Source organism: Varroa destructor, unplaced genomic scaffold (genome assembly GCF_002443255.2).
Source record: "Varroa destructor unplaced genomic scaffold, Vdes_3.0 BEIS01000002.1, whole genome shotgun sequence".
NCBI lineage: Eukaryota > Metazoa > Arthropoda > Arachnida > Mesostigmata > Varroidae > Varroa > Varroa destructor.
In genome coordinates, this window is record NW_019211455.1 from 1,710,369 (window position 1) to 1,733,635 (window position 23,267).

At 40.3% G+C, this 23,267-nt stretch overlaps 3 protein-coding genes across 15 annotated transcripts in view; 1 reads left to right on the forward strand and 2 right to left on the reverse strand.

The window, feature by feature from the left end:
• The first annotated feature begins 3,307 nt into the window (after positions 1-3,307).
• On the forward strand, positions 3,308-10,909 carry LOC111245906 (uncharacterized). Its single transcript, XM_086980734.1, has 8 exons — positions 3,308-3,331; positions 3,714-3,780; positions 4,917-4,968; positions 5,380-5,736; positions 6,056-7,042; positions 7,508-7,853; positions 8,023-8,336; positions 8,593-10,909. The coding sequence occupies exons 2-8, from the start codon at positions 3,773-3,775 to the stop codon at positions 8,755-8,757; spliced, it is 2,229 nt and encodes a 742-aa protein (XP_086836860.1). The 5' UTR covers positions 3,308-3,331; positions 3,714-3,772; the 3' UTR covers positions 8,758-10,909.
• On the reverse strand, positions 10,502-13,870 carry LOC111245910 (scoloptoxin SSD43-like). The gene is made up of 3 exons (XM_022794905.2): positions 13,076-13,870; positions 11,785-12,029; positions 10,502-11,533 (listed from the first exon to the last, which is right to left on the reverse strand). Exons 1-3 carry the CDS (start codon positions 13,482-13,484, stop codon positions 11,294-11,296), a joined length of 894 nt encoding a protein of 297 aa, XP_022650640.1. The 5' UTR covers positions 13,485-13,870; the 3' UTR covers positions 10,502-11,293.
• Positions 13,871-14,694: 824 nt separating this feature from the next.
• LOC111245905 (uncharacterized) overlaps positions 14,695-23,267 on the reverse strand; it is a 71,664-nt gene continuing 63,091 nt past the window's right edge. For 10 of the 13 annotated variants that reach the window (XM_022794893.2, XM_022794899.2, XM_086980729.1 and 7 more), the window contains 8 exons: positions 21,371-21,534; positions 20,522-20,757; positions 20,182-20,280; positions 19,869-19,960; positions 19,051-19,170; positions 17,654-17,851; positions 17,267-17,355; positions 14,695-16,354 (listed from right to left, as the gene is read on the reverse strand). In XM_022794893.2, coding sequence (XP_022650628.1) covers positions 16,285-16,354; positions 17,267-17,355; positions 17,654-17,851; positions 19,051-19,170; positions 19,869-19,960; positions 20,182-20,280; positions 20,522-20,757; positions 21,371-21,534 — 1,068 coding nt within the window. In that variant the 3' untranslated portion in view covers positions 14,695-16,284. Of the gene's footprint in view, positions 16,355-17,266; positions 17,356-17,653; positions 17,852-19,050; positions 19,285-19,868; positions 19,961-20,181; positions 20,281-20,521; positions 20,758-21,370; positions 21,535-23,267 lie in introns of those variants that run through there. The other 3 variants (XM_022794891.2, XM_022794895.2, XM_086980727.1) reach the window with 3 other exon arrangements.

A 23,267-nucleotide genomic window follows, 5' to 3' on the forward strand; every position in this document is an offset into this window, starting at 1 on the left:
AACAACATCAGGAGGGTGTGATCAGACACCGGAAATTGAACGACCAGTGAAAGGTCTATTAGCATTCGGCAAGGTAGTACAAGCTATAAACATCTCAATCGAACAAGTTAAGGCTTTACCACAGGACGAATTCGGGTGTAGGAGGTGAAGCTGCTACGGAGGTAGGACGATGAATGAAGCCGAGAAGTTTGCAATCGGGTTTCGAAGCCATAATCGTCATTGTATACCTTAACGTAGGCGGTTGTTTCGCATTTCCGGATCTATTGAAAGCTGGTGGGAAAAGGCAGCTGTGTACAAGCAAGGTGGGGCCATGCGCGAACGAACATGTGCTGATGCAATGACGCACAAATACGCGCGTGCGATAATGACCAGCACGTGATCTGTCCTACAGGGCGTCTATAATAAGAGGATGCTTTAACGTATTCTCGCTTGGCGAGAATATCTATTCGGACAAGTGTGACTGTGAAAATGCCGAGAGACGGCGAAATGTGCAACATCAGTTCTGTAGCTCTTCCATATACAGAATACAAGGCACGACAAAAGCTTTGTAATGATTCGGTCTTGTCGCCACAGGGATTCAAGTATTCTGCGCGTGACAGAAATGGCAGCAACGGCGGATATCGAGATCTAGCGCTTGGGAGAAAGCAACGTGTGTATTATCTAAGCCTCTACAAGTTTGTGTTGCTGATTATGCTTCTATTGAGAACGCCGTGTGTCCTATCCTAAACTCTTCATGTCCGTAATTTATACACAGAAATCTTGAGTTGCCGTTCGAATCCTCTGTTCCGCATTGGAAGCTTTATGACAAAGCGAATGGAAACGATTGGCGGAAATTACTTCACTTACACGTATAATCCGTATAATTATAAGGTAAGGAACTACTAGAGAATGATTTTCGAGAAAGTCACAAAAGCTTCGGCTACTTCATCCTTTAATGCTAGCATCTAGGCCGTCAGTGGAACCAATAGGTCTACTCAACGGTATTCGGGATAAATTAGCTTCCAAATTATAAACTGTGGTAACTTAGCAGATCTTTAATAAATAGCAGATTTTTCTTCGTCAAGAGGTGTATTGGAGATTGTGCGTGTAGCCGTTTCCGCTTGCATCTTACGAGAGTAGACACCGGGATAAGGTTGCCGACGTTAAAAATGACTGCGTTCTCTCAAATATTTTTGTCTTTTTGAACCATGCGCTTAACAACAATTAGTACGCCGTATGTTGTTATTCGCCGTTGTTTACGTGATTGATCTCATTGATAAAAGCCGTAAATCATTTATGTACAAATTAAGGGAACGCTCAATCGTAGTTCCAGCCTGTGCAGTGAAGTCGACGACGGGCTGCATACGTGTACGACCGATCTAGCAATTTCACTTTGTACAAAAAGTTTCGGCTCTAGGAGGACCATGCGCCCGATCAGTCAGGGCGAATTAGTTGTTTGTGACTTGCTCAAACAAAATCTGGAAAAAGCACTGATATCTGGGTGCGAGCTCGGCTGTCCCTCGCATTTCACTTTGCGCGTTTCTCAGCTTCATGCTACTCTCGAACCCCGCGGAGATTACCTTAATTGAAATAAGGAAACTTTTCACATCGCGGGCAGTAACGCGCCTGTAAGTGCCGTTTACTTATTTTTTAAAAGTAAAAGAAAACATCTTAATGATGAATAGTCACAGCGATGCAGATGTTCGTCAATCAGTGCATGATCTGTGTTGACGAAAAGACTGTTAGCATCCGATAATCCGATCATGTGACGAAAAGTAGTTTTTACGGTGTCATATTAATGACTACATGGTTCCCGGCAAATCTTTCTTTTGCTCAGCCTGGCATCGATACGTGTAGCCAGCGTCTTTTTGTGTATACTCACGTCCAGTTTTTACACATCCAGTGTTCTGTCAATAAAGAATGTAAAAATACACTCGGCCGTATAAAAAAAATATTATAAACGTGTGTATATATCTATACAATATTGTGTCTATTATATAGAAATCTTAGATTGAACAGGGACGTTTACCAGTACGAAGAAGCTGTGGAGAATAAATAGGTTGGTGATTATTATTAGTAAGCGCATTTAGATTAAAAAGCTTTACGAATACTAAGTAACTGAACAAACTAAGTCTAATCTCATAAGCAAATCCATAATGGCGTTACCTTGGGAAAAGGGAGAATGTTTGTTTCCAGTGGATAACAAACGGTAATAGGAGAGCCAATCACAGCGAACTACGCACGGAATGATATTGAATACAATGGAACTAAGGAAGTATTCTCAAAGAAAGAAAATCAATAAAGTGAATATAAATTACTCTCATTATGAAGCCTGATTATAGACCCCGCGTTTATCTGATAGGCCCATTTATCTTATGGACCTATAAATATAGATAATTAGCAGGCTAACTGTTAAAGACTTATGTTTGTTTCAACAGCTGATTTTCGACTTTCTTAGCAGAGTACCCAATTCCATTCCGAAGCTCGGGTCCCGGAGTAGTTTACGCTCGGTACTGCTTTGGCTAAGCATTCCTTCATACGGCTAGCGTCCTCCAACGAAATATGTTCACGCCCAGATTCTAACCTAGACCGCTTCATGTATTCGTAAGTTTAATAATAGGCGGGTATGACCTTGCTGTGAGCCTACAAACCTATAAACGTCATATATCTTTCCTAATTTGGTAGGGCCTGCGCAGACCAAATATGAGACCGAGTAAATAAATATAGAATAGACAGATATTTATGTCATATGAACTATTTTCTATATGAATTTGTATGACTAATAATAAAAATAAATCATTCGTACTTTATACATACATCTCGACTAGGCAATGCTAAAGATAATGTGTTTACGAAAAAGTAATCTTCTAAAATAGTCTGTAATCCAGGTGTTCGTACAATGCATATTAAGAATTAAGCTTTGTGGCATGAGTTGCTTTAAGAATAAAGCAGAAACTGTAATGCATTTCTTCTGTGAAATGTAATGCTTTTTTCCTGAAGCTGTTTATAGGCTCAGTTCTACTGAATTAAAACAAAAACAACTTAATAGATGTGGAAAAACAGAAATCCAGCTAACAGTAAAAAAAGTTTATAGGTGACTAAATTTAGAAATTCTGTGGTCTAATATTAATAACGACACGACTCGTGGCAGAGTGTCGAACTACTGTGTATATACAAAGTATTTCAATACCTACTATGTAGATTGCACGAGTAGTAATATCGTATAAAAGTGGATTCAAATATTCGCGCCTTTGGAGTTCAATCGCATCCGACGGATAGCAAGCTTGCGTAAAGACCACCGCGTGACTGGCCACCGAGTCGTTGTTTTGTTTTGGTGTTATCGAAGGCGACGGTTTGTTATTTCGCGGTTTGATGTCTATGCCTGTTGGTGAATTTCTACTGTAAATGAAAACATACAAAGCATTTCTGTAGTTTACCGGTTTGTTACACTGTCCAGCATCCATAGCGTTCATACAATTCTTTCCATTTTCTCGATCTGTTAGCTTATTTCCGCTCCGTTAGTCTCAATAGGCAGCGCGCATTGTTTTTATAAAATTGTGTGACACATGCCGAGTCCTTAGCTGTGGTCCTATTTCTTAGGCAATAATTTCTCAGTGTTTTGGTAAAAGGCCGGTGCATGTGTTTGCTGTGCCTAATGTCATTGTTGGTTGGCTCCACAGAAGGGTGTTGCGATAACAATGTCCCCTTGTTGATCTTCACGTACGGCATTTCAGGGGTTGGGAAACTGAGACAAGCCAATTTCAAAATTGACTTTGACGACGTCGTACCCCGCATGATGAGGTGAGTGTGATGTCAAAATAGCGCATACACTTAATAGTTTTAGGTCGTAGATGAACTCGTTGCATACCCATACCTCTTTCATCCATTGATAGAATTACGCGACTTCGTACCTGACCTGTGCTAATATTGTGCATCCTTGATCCAGTTGAGCACCATCCATTTAGTTGTATTTGTATGGTAGTTCAACAAGCCAATGATACTTGGTCCGGTAACATTTCGAATTGTTGTTTCTCTAACCCTTGAAGGGACACCATAATGCACATTCGCGGATATCTAGTCAATTCAGCCTAAGCAAGCATTGTAGACAGCATATTTTCAGTCCTAATTACACACACGGATGTAGCCACGATTGGTCGAAACGAACGATGTCACTGCGCTATGCAGTGAACAGTATTTTTAGCGGGTCGAAGCGAATTGACCGCGTTAAGTTGCCGGTGAGATGTTTGGCTCGTCAAGAAAAATAAGAAGTGTTTTTCTTCATGTAATAGCGCGGTACCGCTTTCCGCTGTTATAGTTGCTTCATGCTTCGAGCCGAATGAGATGATTCACACCTCGTATGAATAACAAGCTTGTCTTCACGGTTCGAAGCAAAACTATGCGGCTCGTCCACGGCTAGCCCACGTTTTTGAACGACTAAAATTTCATTTGCTTGGGTGTCCCATTAAGGTGGTTGCCAGCTGAATGATTAGCACGAATGGCGAATCGCTAAAGCTACTCAAGCGCGACCTTTGTTGATTAGCAACCCTGGTGAACAGCCCAGTATGGAACATTAAAAAATATAAATGCGTGTGTTGAAAGTATTTTATTTCTTTCTTCCTTCAGAAAGTATTTTATCAAGAAAGGATTAATAATCCTTTCTGCAGAAAGTTTTCTCATCGGTTATTGATTATAATATTCTCTGAAACTTTCGGGGTTTGGTCATTGTGTATTAACTCTTTCTCAAATACTCAAATCAAGTGTCTTAGGAGTTCAAAATGCGCTGCAAAAAGTTAACCAGTTAATAAACCTGCTGAAGCAGCCAGGTTTTTATAAATTTGACAAACAAAATTGCGAAGGCCAAGAGGAATGCAATAGAGATAGCAGAATTTCTCTGTTGGTGTACATAGTTTTTTACTAAATGAAATTTCCGTTTTCAGTATGAAAGAGGATGACCTCCTTGCTGATGACGATGGTGGTCTCTGTCTAAAGGTATTTAACTAATCTTCAATAATTTTTAATAATAGGTTTAAGGTTTTTAATAATAATAATAATTTTTAATAATGGTCTCCGTCTAGAGATACCTAATTATTTTTAATAATGTTTAATAATAGGCTTTTGGTATTTATTGATTCTGCAAGCCGTTTACGTTTCAGCTCACATGTGCTTTGAAAGGGCTTTTATTTACAGCGAAAAGATATCTTTAATTTGTTCATTTTGGGGCTTGCAAACAACATGTAAATATATTCGGGAAATTGGGATTGGTCAGTTAATACACAGAAAATAACCTACCACAAACAGAAATAAATTAATTCTACTTCTCTTGTTTATAATTTTATGCGAAAATAAAAAATTATGATGATTGCTCTACATTTTATTTTACCTGATTGTCATTGTGGTTAGGATGATTACGATGATGACGCCTTATTGGACGGGGAAGATGATTTATTAGGGCCAGACCCATCGGAAGCAGGCCCGCCGTCACAGGCTAAAGAGCCGCCTCCGCCAGCACAGGTCCCAGTAGCCTTGGTTGCACCCGCGAAAAGTGTTCGGGTCGAAACTGTAGTACGAGAGGAACCGCTAAAGAAAGCAGTCGGCAATGAGCCTGCAAAACCCGAGCTTGCTCCCCAACCTATGGAAACCCCAGTGGTTAATTCTGCCGAGGAGAAGCCTAAGGAAAAGGAAAAACCTACAAAAGAGCTGAATTCATCCAACGAAGAAGCAAATGAGTCTGAATCTGATGATGAGACACAGTTAAAGGTAAGAAAAGCCGCATGAAGGTAAACCCACGCATACATGCAAGTAGGATTGTTTGTTTTTGTGAAACCTTTGCCGCACCATAGATTCAACTAAAGACAAAGTAAGAATTAAGCAGTACATGTGGTGCTTATCAGTTCGTCCTTGTGAGACTTTTGCTGCAGCATGTATTCTACTAAGGACAAACTGAGAATTAAGCAGTGTATGTGGTAGTGCACCTACGGATCAGACAATTTTTTGCCTCTCGTCGTGAGCTCACTCTATAAAAGATATGATTTTTTTTTATTTTTTTTTTTACATTTTTTCAAATATGATTCATTAGGTGATTGTTCATCAGCATCGTGTCAGAGAGCAAGTCCGTGATGAGGATGACGACGAAGAACAGCCAAGGGGTAGGAGCAGCCGGTTTCAACAAGAGCGCGTTATATCAACTCGCGGTGGTAAATTGCGTCAGGGTATACCGGATAGTTTGGAAAGTGTTGAAATACCCACGATTGGTGGGCATCACCATAGTCGCCATCAACAGCATCACCAGCAGCAACAGCACAGTCAGAGTGGTATAAATCAATCGAATCAGTTCCAACCGCGTGGCGGGCTTCGAGGTCGCGGAGGACGGTTCCGACACGACAGGCCACGGCCGTACGGCGATAGTCCCAGAGGACGTGCCGGTATTCGAGCCCCTTCAGAACATCATCCTCGGCCGCGACACCAAGGACCATTGCTGCGGTTTCCGCCAAATGTTCAGCCTAATAATACCAGTCCGACGTCAAATCGTGGCGGGGCAAATCCTGCCGGTTCAGGGGTCCATGGCGGTCATGGAGGTCATCCTGGTAGCAACAGTTCGCACCACCAACAGCTTGCTCCACCTCCGGTGCCGCCCAATTTGAATTTGCCACCACCAGGATTTCCACCTCCGGGTCTACCACTTCCGCCTCCGCCTCTTAACGGGCCTCCACCACCATTGCCTCCGCTTGGGGGACCACCGTTACAGTTTCCTCCGCCTCCGTTGTTACCACCACCGCCAATATCGCTGCCTCCGCCAGCGTTTCCACCAAACGCACCCCCGCCGCCGGTTCCTCCGCTCGCTTCTATGTTCACCAATCTCCCACCGCCCCTGCCGCCGCCTAACCTTAGCGTTCCGCCACCCCCGATTGGCGGACATCCTGCGACAATTTTGCCTGCTGCCAATAAGCCTGGTCAAAAAATCTACGTTAATAAAAATTTCCGCCCTCCCCCAACGTCTGCACCAGAAGTAACAGGATATACCAGATTTGACACCAGCATCCCACCTCCACCAATCACTTCCACGGTAAGTTGATTGGTCCTTACGAGTATTTGAAATATATTTGTTAAATTCTCGTTTTTCGCTACATTTTTTGCCTATTTTAATTGCGTTGTGGTTATGCTAATAAATCAGTTCTAAAATGTCAAGATAAAAAGTGAAGACTTATATAGTACGTATATAGTTCTTTCCAATGGCTACAAGTCTGTGTAATATGAATTTTACCCATAGTGTCGCTGAATTAGTGATGCAATATAGAAATTGATGAATTCGTAATAACATCGATTAATTGCGCAGTTTAGCTGCGTATTTAATTAGTACATCATTCAAGTTTACAGCAACCGGCAAGAGGTGTTTAGTGAGAGAAACGCTGGGAAGTTCCAGCGTAACCTGGAATGTATCAATTGCGCCCAATTGATTCCCAATAGGAATGTTCACTTTGACATCAAGAGTTCGGTATCTGTTATTTGCATTCAATTTTAATCAATGCAGGGGCATCTGACTGGAGGATATCGGGAACGGAGTCGTTCTCCTGTATATCGCAGTCCCCCGCGGTACCGCAGCCCGCCACCGCGAGATCGCGAAATTACACGGTCTCGAGATCGTAGAGATCGGTCCAGATCCCGATCTAGAGACAGGGACGATAATTGGGCATCACGTGATCGCGACCGAGATTACCATAGGGATTCTCGCATACGTGACCGGTTGGACAGTCGAGTGGACCATCGCTACCGAGAATGCAGGGAGTTAAGCCGGGTTGAACACGGCGGATCAAGGGATAAGCGTGACGTTAGACAACGAAGTCCACCGCCCAGCAAGGAACCTAGCAGGCCTCTTGGTTAGTATATGTAGAAGCCTTATAGGAGTGTAAGGCATGGTACGTTAGGTTATGTGAATTGTCGTAGCTCGATATTTTCGCACACATGGATGTATACAAAAAAAAGCGGCACGGTTCTATTTCGATAGTATCAAAAAAATTTGTTCACTGCTTCTGTTTTCTTCTAAAGATGAGTTTGAGCTGAAGCTGCTTGAGCAAAAGAAAGAACGTGAGCGAGTGCTGAAGATGAAAGAAGAACGTCGAAGGCAAGCTGTTAGAGAAAGGCTGAGCAAACAACAACAGTCAGGGACAGACAAGGGACAGGGACAGCCCGGCCTTAACGGACGACCCCAAAAGTTAGCAGCCGGGACTGCTACTGTTGCAATAGCTGACTCAAAAGAGACAAAGGAAGAAAAGCAGAAGAGACAGGTGATTCTGACGAATGTGGATGATACCCTGGACGAGCGGAGGCTGGGGGAAGCTTTCAGTAAATTCGATGTTGAGGTTAGTTTAATTCCCATATACGATTTACACGCTATACTATATACAAATATATATATGTATTTAATATATATATGTATATATACATACATACTTATATACATGTACATACATATATAATGTATGTATGTATGTGCTTGTGGGAATTCATGGCCTACTCCCAAAGTTAACTAAATGCTATTCAACGAACCTCTGTTTTTCGTTTCCTTTTGCGCAAGCGGCAGATAACTAATAGATAAATGTTAATCTCGATTTACAGAGGATGCGTATACTTCGTGATCGAAAGGCGGCATTTGTATTCCTGCGCAATCCTCGCGATGCTGAAACCTTCTGCCGACGCAATCCTGAATTTTCCGTTGGTCCTCACGTGCTCAAAGTGAGCTACGCGGTTGAGCTCGCTAAGAAACGTAACGACGCGCGGTAGGCAAACTAGACAAGGCATCTCATAATAAATAGCTACAATATAGTTGGACCACTTAACCGGCATCTGTGGATTCGTGCGAATGTGTGAGAATGATTTAAGAGGTATTTCACTTCGGACCATCCTCTTTGTCTCCATAGCATACACTAGCTTGAATTAAGCATTGACAGAAGACCAGCAGAACCCAACAACTTATAAGGCGAAAACGAAAACGTTAAATTCGTTAATGACGCGCGGCGGCACCCTTCGGTAAGCCGCAATACTGGGCGACCTTCTGCGTACTACACGGCGTATTCACGATTAGTGGGTGTAATAAAGACAAGGATCATGATAAGGCCAAGCTGGAAATTTTCCCGAAACTGACGTTTACATACAACGACGGGACACCGACTCAACGCAGGCGGATGCGTACGATACTAGGTGGAAAAAATGAAAATGAAGAATACGAGGGAACAGATCAAATATGTTCGGCGCTAGGCGGGCAACAAGCGGGGACAAAATCCGTAACATCTCGGAAAATAAAAGAAGTTTTGGAGGGCGAGGTGGCTGACAGGGGCATTCATCTGTAACGCAAGGTGATCTTCAAGCACAGGAGTGCATGGAAAAGGCCAAGAGAGTTGCCTCCCCACTCATATCCGTTATGGTAGGTTTATGTTCTACTTAGATTCCAAATAATTCACATAGATTTATAGGTGTTTTATACACACAATAAGTATATTAAATATATACATATGCGTTAAAATCGCCATGTTACAATTCCTGTGTGCTATCAATGCTATGCAAAGGAAAAGATGGTGAGAAGCAACTATTCCCAAGTAAGGGACTAACACCAAAAAATAACACTCAAAACGATAATCTGTGTTGAATAATCTGATTTATTCAGCGAGAGGTATCGTCTCGCTAAATTTTTCGTTTCATTACCGTAAGAATAGCGGTTAATTGCCTTGGAGAAGAAATGGTTCACTGTCCGCTACCCAACATAAAAACCTGCGATAGCAGAAAAGGCTGTTCTTAAACAATTCTAAACATGAGCTCGTTCATGTTTGCACTTAGCATACTTGCTTACATACCCATGACTTCATCAGATCACCAGTACTGTGAGTTTGTGTATTAAATGTACATAATCACTATAATTTAGAGGGAATTGTTTATTGTGCGTGGTTTATGCTTACACCACATAAACGTTCCTATGCAATCGAGATTTGAAGTTAAGCCTGCAAATTAGGCCTCGTACTTTATTAATATTAAGGCTTTATTAATAGCAAAATTAAGCATAATGAATTACGATCTTTGAAGATGCTATATGACGAACCTGTCAAGAGGCGAGTAATGTACGAAGCAAGAAATAGTAATGGCAACAAAGCAGTGTCAGCTTATAATAAATACTAGCTGCTTCCGAAAACGAATTATCTCGTGAGTATACGTTAACTGGACACATTGTTAAATAGCAAAACATTTCTACGAACGATGTGTCTGTGTGTGAAGCTTGACAGCTAGAGCACATTAAGAGTGATTGTCATTTTTACGAATAGCATTTCGATTAACTTGTGTTTCGATACCCAAAATTTTAAGTCAAATACGTGACTTGTTTGTTTTCCTTAAAACATGAGTATTAATACAATTTGCTTTGCGTAAATTGAACAGTGAACCTAATTATACCAAAACTACGGTTTTGTCATTATCCTCGAAAAACAGCTCACTGCATTCAGTTGGACTAATTGTTGTTAAATATAAATACGCAATTCGATTAGAATTAAAATGAATTTATTGCAAAAGACTGCGTCGGGGCGAAGCTACTCGCTACGATTGCTTGTTACCGGTCGTTTCTTGGGGGGTGACAAACTGAACGATATTAATTGGTGCCTTCTCAAAAATCTCACCGCCTTGTATATATAATAGCATATATGTATGTATAATATAAGAACGCATTATGTCAATTTTGATAACGGTTTATGGCAAAATGAAACAATTTAGATGGAATGCTATTGTTCCCACTGTATATATAGCAGTTGTATATATATACATATTTGACATACTAGTAACTATGTGGAACTTGTATATTGACAATCGTTTTCTAACCTTTATGTAGGCGGACAAACGGAACTCTGCTGTACACTGCTTATGTTAAATAAACGGCGCGTGAATGCAAAAATAAGATCCCATTGTTTTTCTTATTTTAATACAATTACAACTATTTTGAGAAAAATTTAGTTGAATCTCCCGAATCGAACGGATAGCATAACGCTTGTCTAAGAACATCTAACAAATTTCTTTTACACCCCTTTAGTCGACCCCTGTAGATATGTATAGGCAATATATATGTAATGCATGTAAAAAATTAATATATTTTTTACATGCATTATATATATATGTAATGCATGTAAAAAATTAATGTTTTTTACATGCATTACATATATATATACTATGATTTATAGTAATACACGACAATCAAAATTCAATCGGATAATTTGCCTGTGCTTTTAGCAAGGAATCTGTTTAACAGGGTTTTTTATTATTGAGCTGCCGGTGTCTTTTCATTTCAATAGTTCCCATTATTCTGTCGAACTACATCCTCGTCGTAGACTTTACATAAGCCTATGTATTCTTTACTTGGAAGTGATCCTTGGGGACAGTTGGATGCTGGATTGCCAACCCGATAAATATAGATCCAAGGCCTATTTCCTTGGGGTCCATAGTTACAAATGTAGAATGACTGAACGTAGCGATGTGCAGGATCCACAGGATTATCAAAAGTAGCCTTCAAATAGCCGCAGCCAACCTGATGAAAATTTTGCAAAGCAAAGGCAAAAGCAAAGAAGTGTTACAGCAAAAACGTAAAAGTGACTAAGAAGACAACTGTTTCTAAGGGCTATCAATCGAATCAAAAAAACAATATCTCAATCGGGTTCTGGCAATGAACAGAGAAGACGAAGAATTGTATGTGCATTACTTCGATGAATTTGGGTGATATCTTTGATTCGTGCGCCCTAACCTAAGGCTAATGACCATTCCGGTTTCTTTACAGCTTACCTTAAACGAATGTGCCCATATAAGCTGTATGAACTCAGAAACGTTTGTGTATAGCCCCGGTGGCTGCTCAACGAAATTGTCGTTCATGTTGAAACGTTGGTTGTACCATGTTCCGATGGCATGTTTCCAGTTGATAATGCCGTGGTCATCATGCACCCAAAAGAGATTCTGACCAACATACATGAACTGGTCTGTGCTGCGGCATTTTAATTGGTCATGTCTCCATAATCGGCCGGTTGGTCTACCTGTGGAATAAATGGGGCAAGATTTTCTTCCTGGGATACGCAAATATGTTCACGTGCTAATTCACGTATTGAGATCCATGCAAGTTTTTTGCTACTATTAACATGATGAATGATATTGAAAGTTCATAAAGACAAATGTATTTTTGTTTCAACTATTACTTCTTTTGTATATGCACTACACCGAGATAGCTTGTATACATGCACGACACCGAAATAGTTTAATTCTTCATAAAGCTGCGGCATAACGAGAACAGGTGACAGTTAAGCGGTGATAGGGCTAACTTTCAAAGTTTTTATATTACGATATTCATAAGCTACAACATCAGTGACGGCAGTGCGCCCGATTACCACGCACTAGTGCACAACATTCAATGAACTTTGAAAATATACTTTAAGTCGAGCCGTGCTGGCCATCAATCGGTAATATTGCGGGTATTAGACAATTATTGATTTTCTGAGTGGTATTTTACGGACTAGTTGCGGGTAAGCATCAATCGTACCGATACGAAAGGGAGAAGATTCACGGAACTCGCGCGCTTATGAGGACCATCCCGCCACCTCAACATATTTAGCATACAAGACTGCTACGAAACGAATACAAATGTGCCACTTCATTTGCAATAACTAGATTCTTTCGGCGGTATGTGTGATCAGGCTCATTTGTGACACCGTATTAATCTCTATGTTTGGAGTTTTACGTCTGGTATCGCCATTGGGCATTCCGTTAACACCATATTAATCTACGCTCAAAGCTTGTAAACGTCACACGTAATAAGAGGAATTGTGCAAGTTTCAAGGGAGCCGATAAAAAGTGCAACGGGATGACCCTCAAAACTTCTACGCAGCCAACTTATTTATTCGCTTACTGAGATGCTTTGTTTCATCCAAAAATTCACCGCAATACGAAAGTTTTAGCTATATCATTGGGTTCTGTATTGCACCCAGCACTACGAGTAACGGTGGAGCTGAGACTCAAGTAGTTCACTTCCAAAATTATACCATTAGAATACAATAGCCATGCTGACGGCTTAAAAATGTATGTATACCTCTATCCAAGCACAGTTGAAAGGCCCAATTCATGGCATTCTCAGCTAAGTTATCATCCCAGACCATCTGTAGCATGTTGCCGGCCCCCTGGCTGGTTCTCGCTGTCCGTCTAAAGTGAACATCCTCTCCGAGCGCTATCTTCTGTCGCAGTTCGTTATGTAGTTTTAGAACAACATCCTTTGACTCGCCTTTATCGTCATCGACGAGATTGGGACACTCTCTACGAAGGCAGGATGCGTGACCAAGCAACTGTATGCCCGAAGGATCGAATTCTTTGAGCACGGGGTAGATGCACTTGATATCTTTCTTGGGACACTGGCTCATTACCTGGCCGAGGTCCAGCATGGCAACAACGATAAAAGAGGCAGCAACCGTCGAGCGAGGCAGCATTTCGACAGCTGCACACATCCGATACTGGAGATCGCTACGCAGTGTGTCGAATCTACAGATCGGCGTATTGCACTATCGAGGGATAACAAGTAGTCTTCGTCGTGATGTGCCCGCTCTACCTCTGAAACGAAAACTTTTCGCTGAAGCAAAATGACTTCCATTAAATTACCAGAAAATTGAATTGCAAATTTCAGCTGTCAACTGTCTGCGTCACGGTGCCTCTCATTGTTTCACGCATAAATGCGAGACCGGATGCGCTATTCTTTTAAATTCTGTAACTTTGCCCTGCCACCACGCGCCATCGCATTAACACATACGCAATAATATCAGTGATGTAATACATTATAATGATAATGTAATAAAAATGATACTCCCTGCAAATAACAATCCTCTCTGTAGACAGGAGAGTGTTTATTGAAATGCGCTGCACACTTCTGTCATGTTGGTACATGCCGGCATTAAACTAATCAGAGGGACCGAATATTAATAGGTAGAAAACAATCTGATATTAAGTGTTTTTCTCGTAGTTGTAAGGTTTATATGGAACAGTATTGATTTAGTTCTATAGGCGTAACGCTGAGAATATTCTTAGAGTGTGAAAAATAACATGTATATATGTACTATAGAACGAAACATGGTACGAAACAGGGATCCCACAAACGTACGTTGCTGTAGCTTTAAGCATCAGTTGCAACTCCAATTTGAGTAAGAGGCTGAATGTTTTTGGCGTCGTAGGCAGGTTACAAATTCGCAATCGAAAAAGCAATCGTCTAGATGCCATTTACGTGACAGGATTGTGATCACAATGTTTGTAGGGAATTTGATTATACAGTATCCTCCTACTTTTTGTGCGGTAATCACATTTACGACGCGCTAACTTAGAAAGGTAAGTAAAAAAATTCTCATCATGTTAACAATAAAAAGTGAGCATTTCAGGATACGTACTTCTCATTCAGTGGTAAATGCCGGAGTTTTTTAAATGATCAAGATCTTTTTAGTAAAATATTTCGAAATCTAAATTCGTAACATATGGACAGAAGATCATACCTTGACTAGCAGACTATCCACGATGTACTTACTCCGACACGATTTTGTAGGACTTCTAAATAATCTTATTTTGAGGATATCTTGACGCACCTCAGATAGACCCTTTTTATTCTGTCGAAATATCTAGTTCAATCAGCCGCTAACCTAAACATTTAAAGTCTAACAAAAAGCACTGTTCGAATTAATAAAACAGTAAATCTATCTGTATTTATTATTTTTTTTATTCAGTTTTGTTTTCTTATTCAAAGTGGTTATTTTGTCATTATGATTATCGTTACATTACATATTATAATCATCACATGCGTAATAACAATGCAAAAACACCTCATATAGTGCTTAGCTACAGTGCAGCTCTGTTATTATTAACACATCACCATCCATTCTTTACCGATCCCAATAGTTTTCGAGTGTTATTATATTACGAGGCTTCCTTGATCCTAATGTTTCTTTTGTGTGTCAGACTTCTCGAGCAATAAATATGATTTTCGCTCTTCTTTTAGTGTTTTTACTTCATAGTAACAAGAAAAATCATAATCATAATAAATATAATGATGTTTATCTTATATATAATTTATATGAACAACAGATAATTCGTTTAACACTTCACCGTATTTAGGTGAGGCGATTTGGCTAGAGACCCTATTTTCGAGCTCTACCCAGGAGTCGTACAACTAACATACATTCCGCTGCCATTTTTATCTCTCTAGCATCTAATCACTCGTAGTGTTTAAAGCACATGTCTGTTTGTATGCTGCACGCAAATATGCTGTATTTTTATCGAAACCTGTGGAAACAACAGGGTAGAGAGAAATAATTGCGGTACGTAACATGTATATTCATTGCACTTTCTCACTAACGTCGCGAATTTTATGCATTATTTGCAGGTATTCGCTGATCTCTGGTTGATTAAAAGTAGGAGCAACGTGTAGAAAGTAAATAAACCCCTTCAAGCTCCTCGGTACATTACTGGCCTTGCTATTTCTCTCGGTGTAAGCTGACTGTACGACTACTTATCTTTTGATATGTATAGCTCATATCTGTCTAGTGCATTTTCATAGGTGCACAAATTATTTTACTATGACTTTACTACGGCGCTCGCTTGCAAACGCTGTACATTCATGCACTGGCTGTCCAATCAGCTATACGAATTAAAGACGCCTAACAACCCCGTTATTGCGTTGAATCTCGTATCACGTTCAACTGAACGTGTCTGTAAAGGTGTATAGTCTGTCTGTGGACGTTCAATGTGGATTGTATAAAACCAAGCCATTTGTGCTACTGTTTATTAATTAGTACTGTTATTGTTATTCTACTATCACTCAAGTAAATGTTGATCCGTTTCTCGAGTTTGTTTCCTTTACACTGTCAATAACTTCTGAAGGCTCTACTTCGGCCAAAAAGCAGCTAACACATAACCGAGCTTAAATATAAGCTAATAAATTATGCTAATGTCTCTCCCTAGTTTTCGGCACGTAAGACACTGAAAAAAACGACAGACAATTCCAATACATTAGCTGGCATGTATGTATGTATGTAAGAGTGCGTAATGGCCATAATAATCGCAAAGTATACGTATTTTCATACATATAAGCTCGGGCTGTTTAAGAAAAGCCGTTTTAGAGAGGGTGTAGACTCTAAAAGCTTTTTTTTTCTTATGTACACAACAATAGTAACAACAACTGTTTTTGGCCAAAATCAGCTGCATAAGGGTTTACTCTATAATGTCACCAATTGCTTTGTGCGATGGTTCGTCGTTGAGAGGCGTTCCGGACTAAGACGCGGAAGGCTCATGAGGCGACGTGGGTTCGAGCTGCGTCGCATCCCGAATACGCTGCTTCCACCTGCGCCCAGATAAGAAACTTACGCGTTAAAATGCCTATCGTTGTACAAAAATGCATTACTGAAGTATTATCAAAAGTTTTGTTGAAGCAAATATATCGGTCTGTGCATTGTAGCTGACTGACGTACCATCAATCTCTGCCGACGCTTGATTCAGCTCATACATTTACTCATAATAGCGACTTGCACAATAATATTTAAAAAAACCTAGCAGCACCAATCGAACTCGACGAGTAGCAAACATACGATCGTCATCAAGCCCAATACTGAAATCGTACTAAGATCTACGTTCAAACATATATTCATACTATACACAGGAAATTAATAATTAAGTGCGTTTGGCTCAAACAAGGAATTTTGGTAGGCTATGTATCTTGCACCAATTAAGTTGACCAATTAAGACCGTCTAAGTTGAAATATCGTTCTAAAGGAGTTTCAGTTATGATACAAGTCTTGACAATGTATCTATCTATGCAACTAGGCGAGACTAAATAGCACTAGTTAAGCATAGTGAGATCTTCCAGTTTAAAAAACGATCCAACATCAAACGTTAATTGACGATGAACAGCTGTGATCACCTCTGAATAGGAAGTCAGCCCATCAGCGTAAAATCAAGGTTAAGCTTATCGGAAGAGGTATGAACCAAATACTTCTTCCAAAGCTCTATCATGCTTCCTCAGGCCTCTGCGAGAACTATTCGCGTGCCCTTCTAGAGATATTTGGCGGTACGTTTAGCGGAATGCAGGGCATCGGACACGTATGTGTTGTAGTATTGGCTGATTTTAGGATCTGCCTGAAATCGGTGTGGCTCTTAATTAGCCGAAGCACCGTCATCGCCACCATCATACGTCGTATTATCGACAACCTACGGGGAAATAGACAAAAATGCCCCCTCGTTTTTCTTGACAACTTACTTCGCGGCCGTTTCAGGATCTTCCGCGCACAACACGACGTCCTCGAGGCCCTGGTGACGCAGCTTGAAACATAAATCTTGTTGATCGGCCTGCAAGTTTCCATAAGTTATTTACTTAGCTTATATTTAGATGATTTCTTGCTATTCCACCATTTTCTCCTTCTATAGAGTTTTCAACAATGCATTAGATATATAAGCAGACTAGTTGTCTTATTATCAGTGGACAGGGCAAGTTTCCTATGGCAATGCATATGCAGATGCGACGTCTGTCAGAAAAATTGAGTTAATTATTCGATTTCACCGGGCGAGCACCTATATCTTTTACTGCTGTTTCACAATTTTTAGGACCGTCTCTAATTCAAATTCGCAATACAACGGCACACAGTACCTTTTTGGCGTCGTCGGCGTCGACGACCTCGTATCCGAGCACAGGCAGCCGATTGATCGGCGCGACGTCCGCGCTCGCCTTGTAGACGAACAATACCCGCTTCTTCAGTACGTACCAGTATCGTTTCCAACCCCCTTTTCTAAACAATTTCAGATATCCACTCATCGTGCACCCATCGTCGTTGGCGCCACATATCTCCTGCACGACGCGACGTTCCAAGTGGATCAAATACGACGACAAATGTTAAAAGTATTTCTCATCGTATGCAATTAGACGTTCTTGACTACTTCTATAGTGGTTCAGATAAGCAGTGAATTGCATTTGGTAATTAACGTCAGGCAGAACTTATGTTGACAGGCCGACCCGACAAAGCACCGAAGCATAGTGGAGTCCACGCCTTCAATATTCGCATGTACACGTTTTCCAACGTGTCAATAGTGTGGCGGCTAAATTCAAGCATATTTAGCTATTTCCAAAATAAACACTATTCTCTGTCAAACTGTTTGTGCAAACAGTTACATTGTACACTTTTGCATTTTCGACACAGAAACGTGCATCAACGCATTTATTTATTGATAAGTATCTTGGAGCGTCATAATCGCAGCTTCAATGTCTACTTTACTGAGAAGTGTGGATTTCGTTAACAGAAGTTTCACTATGGCCTAATTTAAATCCGTTTATACAAAATCAAATAGCAATTAACCGGCATTAAAGTAAAGAAGCAAATTACTTGTCTAACAACGCAGCCAAAAGTGATATTTTCAGATTAAAGCAATTTCGATAGATGTTTGGGGTTGTTAAGCTAAAGGGAGTTTGTTTTAAGCATCAGCAACCAAAAAAAAAAAGGCAGAAGGATCAGTTCATGTGACGGAAAATTTTGTTTGGCATTGAGATCTATTCAGTTGCGTCGAACAGCGGTGACTCTACCATTGCAAAAGATAGACAAGCGCCGAAAAAGCCAGCAGAGGAAGATCTACTTTCGAACAACCTTTGGTGAAAAATGATTTTTCCGGAACGTCAGATACTCATCCAATGACAACTGAACATTCCACTCAACTATTCACTAGTCGTCTTCTCCTAAGCCATACACGTTTCTACAGTCTCTTTCCCATAAGCCTAGATATCTGGAGCCTGTCACTACACGCTGCTTCAGTCATTTTTCCACGCGTTTCTCTGCTGAGTTGAAATTACGCAACAAATGTCAGCATCCTATTACTACTACGTTTAATTGTCTTTTGCTTCTCAGCGCAGGCATTGACATTATTTACAATTAGAGCGCATGTGAACGACTGAGGTAATGAGCAAACTGTAGACAACCCCCAGTGCGATCAGGAAGACCGCCCCATTTCGTGCAACGCGCATCTCTTTCGTTTGAAGAAAAATACGTCACAACGCACATAACATTCGTGTTTGGCTGGGGGCGTAACCACAATGACAGGAACTCCGCTGCGATTATTCGCACCAAAACGACAGGTCTGGACAGCTGGCGGCCACAGAAACGTTAGACACCTTGAGAACTAGAACAGAATATATCGAGCGCGATATTACGAACATGATGATGATTTAAAACAATGATTCAAAAACCGGACGGCGTTTTCTTTGTCCTGTCTCTTTATTCTTGCGTCGTCCAGCTAAAATCGGAAAAAAAAACGTTACATTTGATTTAAAACATCCAGTCGCAACGTTGGAGAAGCTAAAAGAAGACACACGTAAAAACAATTCTATTTTCGGTAATTGGCTCCCAGGAGTTTTTGTTAGCGCACAAGATGACACTTAGAACATAAAACACATTATGTACGGGCACGTATCAGATAGTCTGTTACGACGGTTGGGGTTATTGCTCAAGGCAAGACAACGCAACAATAAAATCATTACCAATAATCAGGGTCTAATTTGCCACTTACCAAAATTGTAATTAAGATAAATCAGGCTAAGGGTATGTAAGCAGGATTGACAGTACTAACTGAAATTCTGGCATACAGAACTTGAGACTGAAAATGGAAACTTAAATTCTCCTAAATAACAAAGCAATTTTTGCACAAATAGAGACGAATGTAGTAGTACACAAAACAATTCGTTCGACAACAAAAGTTCGAAGACACTCTCTCAGCTTTCTCTTAGTTCCATGTGTCTGTTTTCATTGTGAACACTAATGCTATGCAGCTCGACAAGTTTACGCGCCATTCAAGGGAACCAAACGTGAAAATTAACTTACAAAAATTATGTTGTTACACTTCGACGGATCTGGCGTCGGTGTATCAGGGGTGACCTCAGGCAAGCCTGCCGACGATTTTAGTCGTTCGCGCGCTATAATTTCCCACGAAAAAAATTGGAAAAGTAATTTTTACCATATTCAAAGTTACATTTTTATTATATTCTCATAGTTTGTTCGTATCTTGAAGGAAAGACATTTTGATGCTGCGTGCACTTATTTTAAATTGAATATCTTTAATAAGAAATATTGAATCATTAAAAAGTGTATGACATACATGTAATAGATCTAAGAGTATGTTTTATGATTTACTCACGAAACTTGATGACACAGCTATCGCAGACGCGCTCAAAGCTTCCTCCGTTGAAATTTAGCCAGGCCTCGCGTTTTGAGCACGAACCGCAGACAACACGTCCTGTTTCACGTTAAATATATGTGGACGAGCAAAATCAATCAACCATCAGACAGATGAGCTATCATGTCTTATATATATGTTTGCCCGAAGTGGTTGTCATATAAGTATAACAGTGTCAAGAAAGAATATCTACAATACAAAACACGAGATTGCCTTGCCGGTCTGCAATAGGCACATTCACGCTAGCCGAGCCATTTCTGCTAACGCCTGTCCTTATATGAACACACGCTACATTATTTACCACATGCTCGACAGTGATGCCTTCGACGGAAAGTCGTAAAACCCGCCTGACAGTTCTGGCACATTGTGACACGACAGTCGGGTGTCCAAACGGGGGCCTGCTGCACTATCGATTCTCCTTCCAAAATGGCCTGATTATTATGTTCATGTGGTGTGACTAATGTAAGCCGTTTTCGTTTGTAGTCGTTTACGGCGGCCTGTATCGCTTCGATCCATTCTTCGCGCTCCTCCGAAGTCCTGAGCAGCAAATTATTTGTAGGTCTAATTAGCAGTAAGTAGAACGGCCTTAATCTTTTTATGGCCTTCGGTTATAATCATTTCTTAGGCATATCGGGGCATCAAGGACCTGTCCTTAACTAGATATAATTACTATATATAAAAACTAGGTATAATTACTTGTAATCAAGTGAAATTTTCTAGCAGAACTGGCGTGAAGAGAGCTGGATTCTGACTCTAATAATAGATATATCATCAATGTAAAATCTGTATGAGCTCACAAAATGTCCCCATATTTTAATTTTGCCTATAAGCACGAGTTGCACTCTAATAGCACTATACCCAAACATACTTCTTAGAAATCTGTTCTGGATAATAATATTTTTGCGGTAATTGACTAAAATAAATATTAAATCAAGCTGACGGATTCTTTATCACTATGTACTGCTATCAGAAACAGTTAACATAACGTAATAGATAGAGACAAATTTAAATAACGTTTTCGCCAGGAGTTGCTACCATTGTAGTCAGAATACGTCTTCCTTAATTAGATTTCTCAAAGCGAACGTCATTCAGCCACCTGCATCTGAGTGGGCGTTTAAAGATGCCGTATTATATAAACACTTTTACTTACTGTGCGATGAGAATGAACGATTTAGAAGCTGAAAGAACCTGAAATTCTTTTGGAAATGCTTCGTCACGCTTAACAGTCAGACCTGCCAGCGGCAATTCCCGATTGAGTCTGAATGTATTTAGGGTGGACTGCACCTGCGTCATGTATACGAGGCAGTCTGTGAACTGAAAATGTATCGAAACAACAAAAAAAAAAAAAAAAAAGAGCGAGAGTGTAGTCATTTACTATATGAACTTGCTACATTAACTGTTATATCGTTCGTATGTCGCCTGTATTACTTGCGAAGTAATTAAGTTGAAGTTAAAGTTGAAAGTGTTAAAACGAAAAATTGATACAATTTAGCTCTAATCGGCGTTTAATCTACCTTACCTCAGCCGTTAGACATCAATATTCATACTCATAAACCTTTTCAGGTCAACTTCCATTTCACAAAGTTTTCGTCTTAAAAGGATAACTGAAAACGTCCGAACAGTATCAGGAAGCACAGTCAGGAAAGAAACTTATGAGAAAGTGCGATGTTGTATTCCCAACTTTCTCAGAAATATTGCACGGTGGGTGTATGCATCATCATACCAAATCAGTACAGACCGTTACCAGTTTCCTAAACTTTAACGCTAGGAAGAACCACAACTTTGTGCTAACGAGAAGCTTCTCCTTTGCGACACTTAACCTTATACTTCAGTATTGAGCTAACAGATGGCAGACAGAGAGTTTATAGATCTGTCAGAATTAAAGTTGTATTAATAGAAGCCCAAGTTCGATAGCGTGGAAAGTTGCAATCGTCACAGCCCATGCTGTAACATATCATTTTCCGTAATCAGTGAAACCGTAGTATTACACAGGTCCCAGTTTGCATTAACAATTTATCTTCTACATATATTCCGCAAGCAATACCGAGCTTAAGTCAATGATCCTCTTCGCACTGGAACACGCAGTCACTTGCCTACCGTCAGAATGTGTCCTGCTAAACCTATATTATTTTGCATACTTTAAGGCCGCCTACGTGCGTATAGATGAAAGCGTGTTGAAGCGTCGACGTATTCTCGACAGTCAACTATAGATAATTCTGAACCAACCCTGCTGACCCCCTACTTAGATATAAAAGTCACAGCTTAATAATATAATGTTATTTTCAGTTTTGAATATAGATTTCAAGGTTAAATGACACTTCCACCGATTCGCTTTCCAATTAATAACAATCATGGGCCATTTTAGTTTTTTCTCGAACAACGAAGCACTTGTATATCAAGGCAAAAACACGCTAAAGGATGATGAGCTAGTGAGAATGGCTTCAGGTTGTCGCATCTGTTCCCTGAAAATGAAATCTTCATGAAGGAGGTATAGCGAGGTATCGCACAAATTGTGGCGTGGTCAGGGATCAAAACTTTCAGACCAGCCTACTGAACTCAAAGCCAGCCCTACATGGACGTACTGTGTAATCTTACTTAGATCAACCGGTGACCACCAAACGAGTTTTTTGGTAGAAGTACTTAAAGATTCGACAGCATTTCCTTGTGCGTATCCCGGCAGCACGAAATCGTTACGCAAAGACGCGAATAAATAAAAAAAAAAAAAAAAAAAAAACGCCTCTACAAAAAGTAGGATTTTTGGATAGCTTAATAACTCAAAATTAGGCTAGACGTGTTTGAGCAAGAGTAACACATCTTGCAGGACACACATCACATCAATTACACTTACCATTAGAAATACTGCTAATTTAATGAAGTGCGTTTTAGAAACAATTCTTAAGGGGCTTAGGCTTTAAATTGAAACTTCCGTTAAAAACAATGATAATTTTGTTTGAATTTAGCATGCAAACGCCTTACAAATATCTACTAGGATATACTAAAAAAAAAGAAGTTGGCCTTAACAGTAACAAAAATTGTATCAAAAGCCT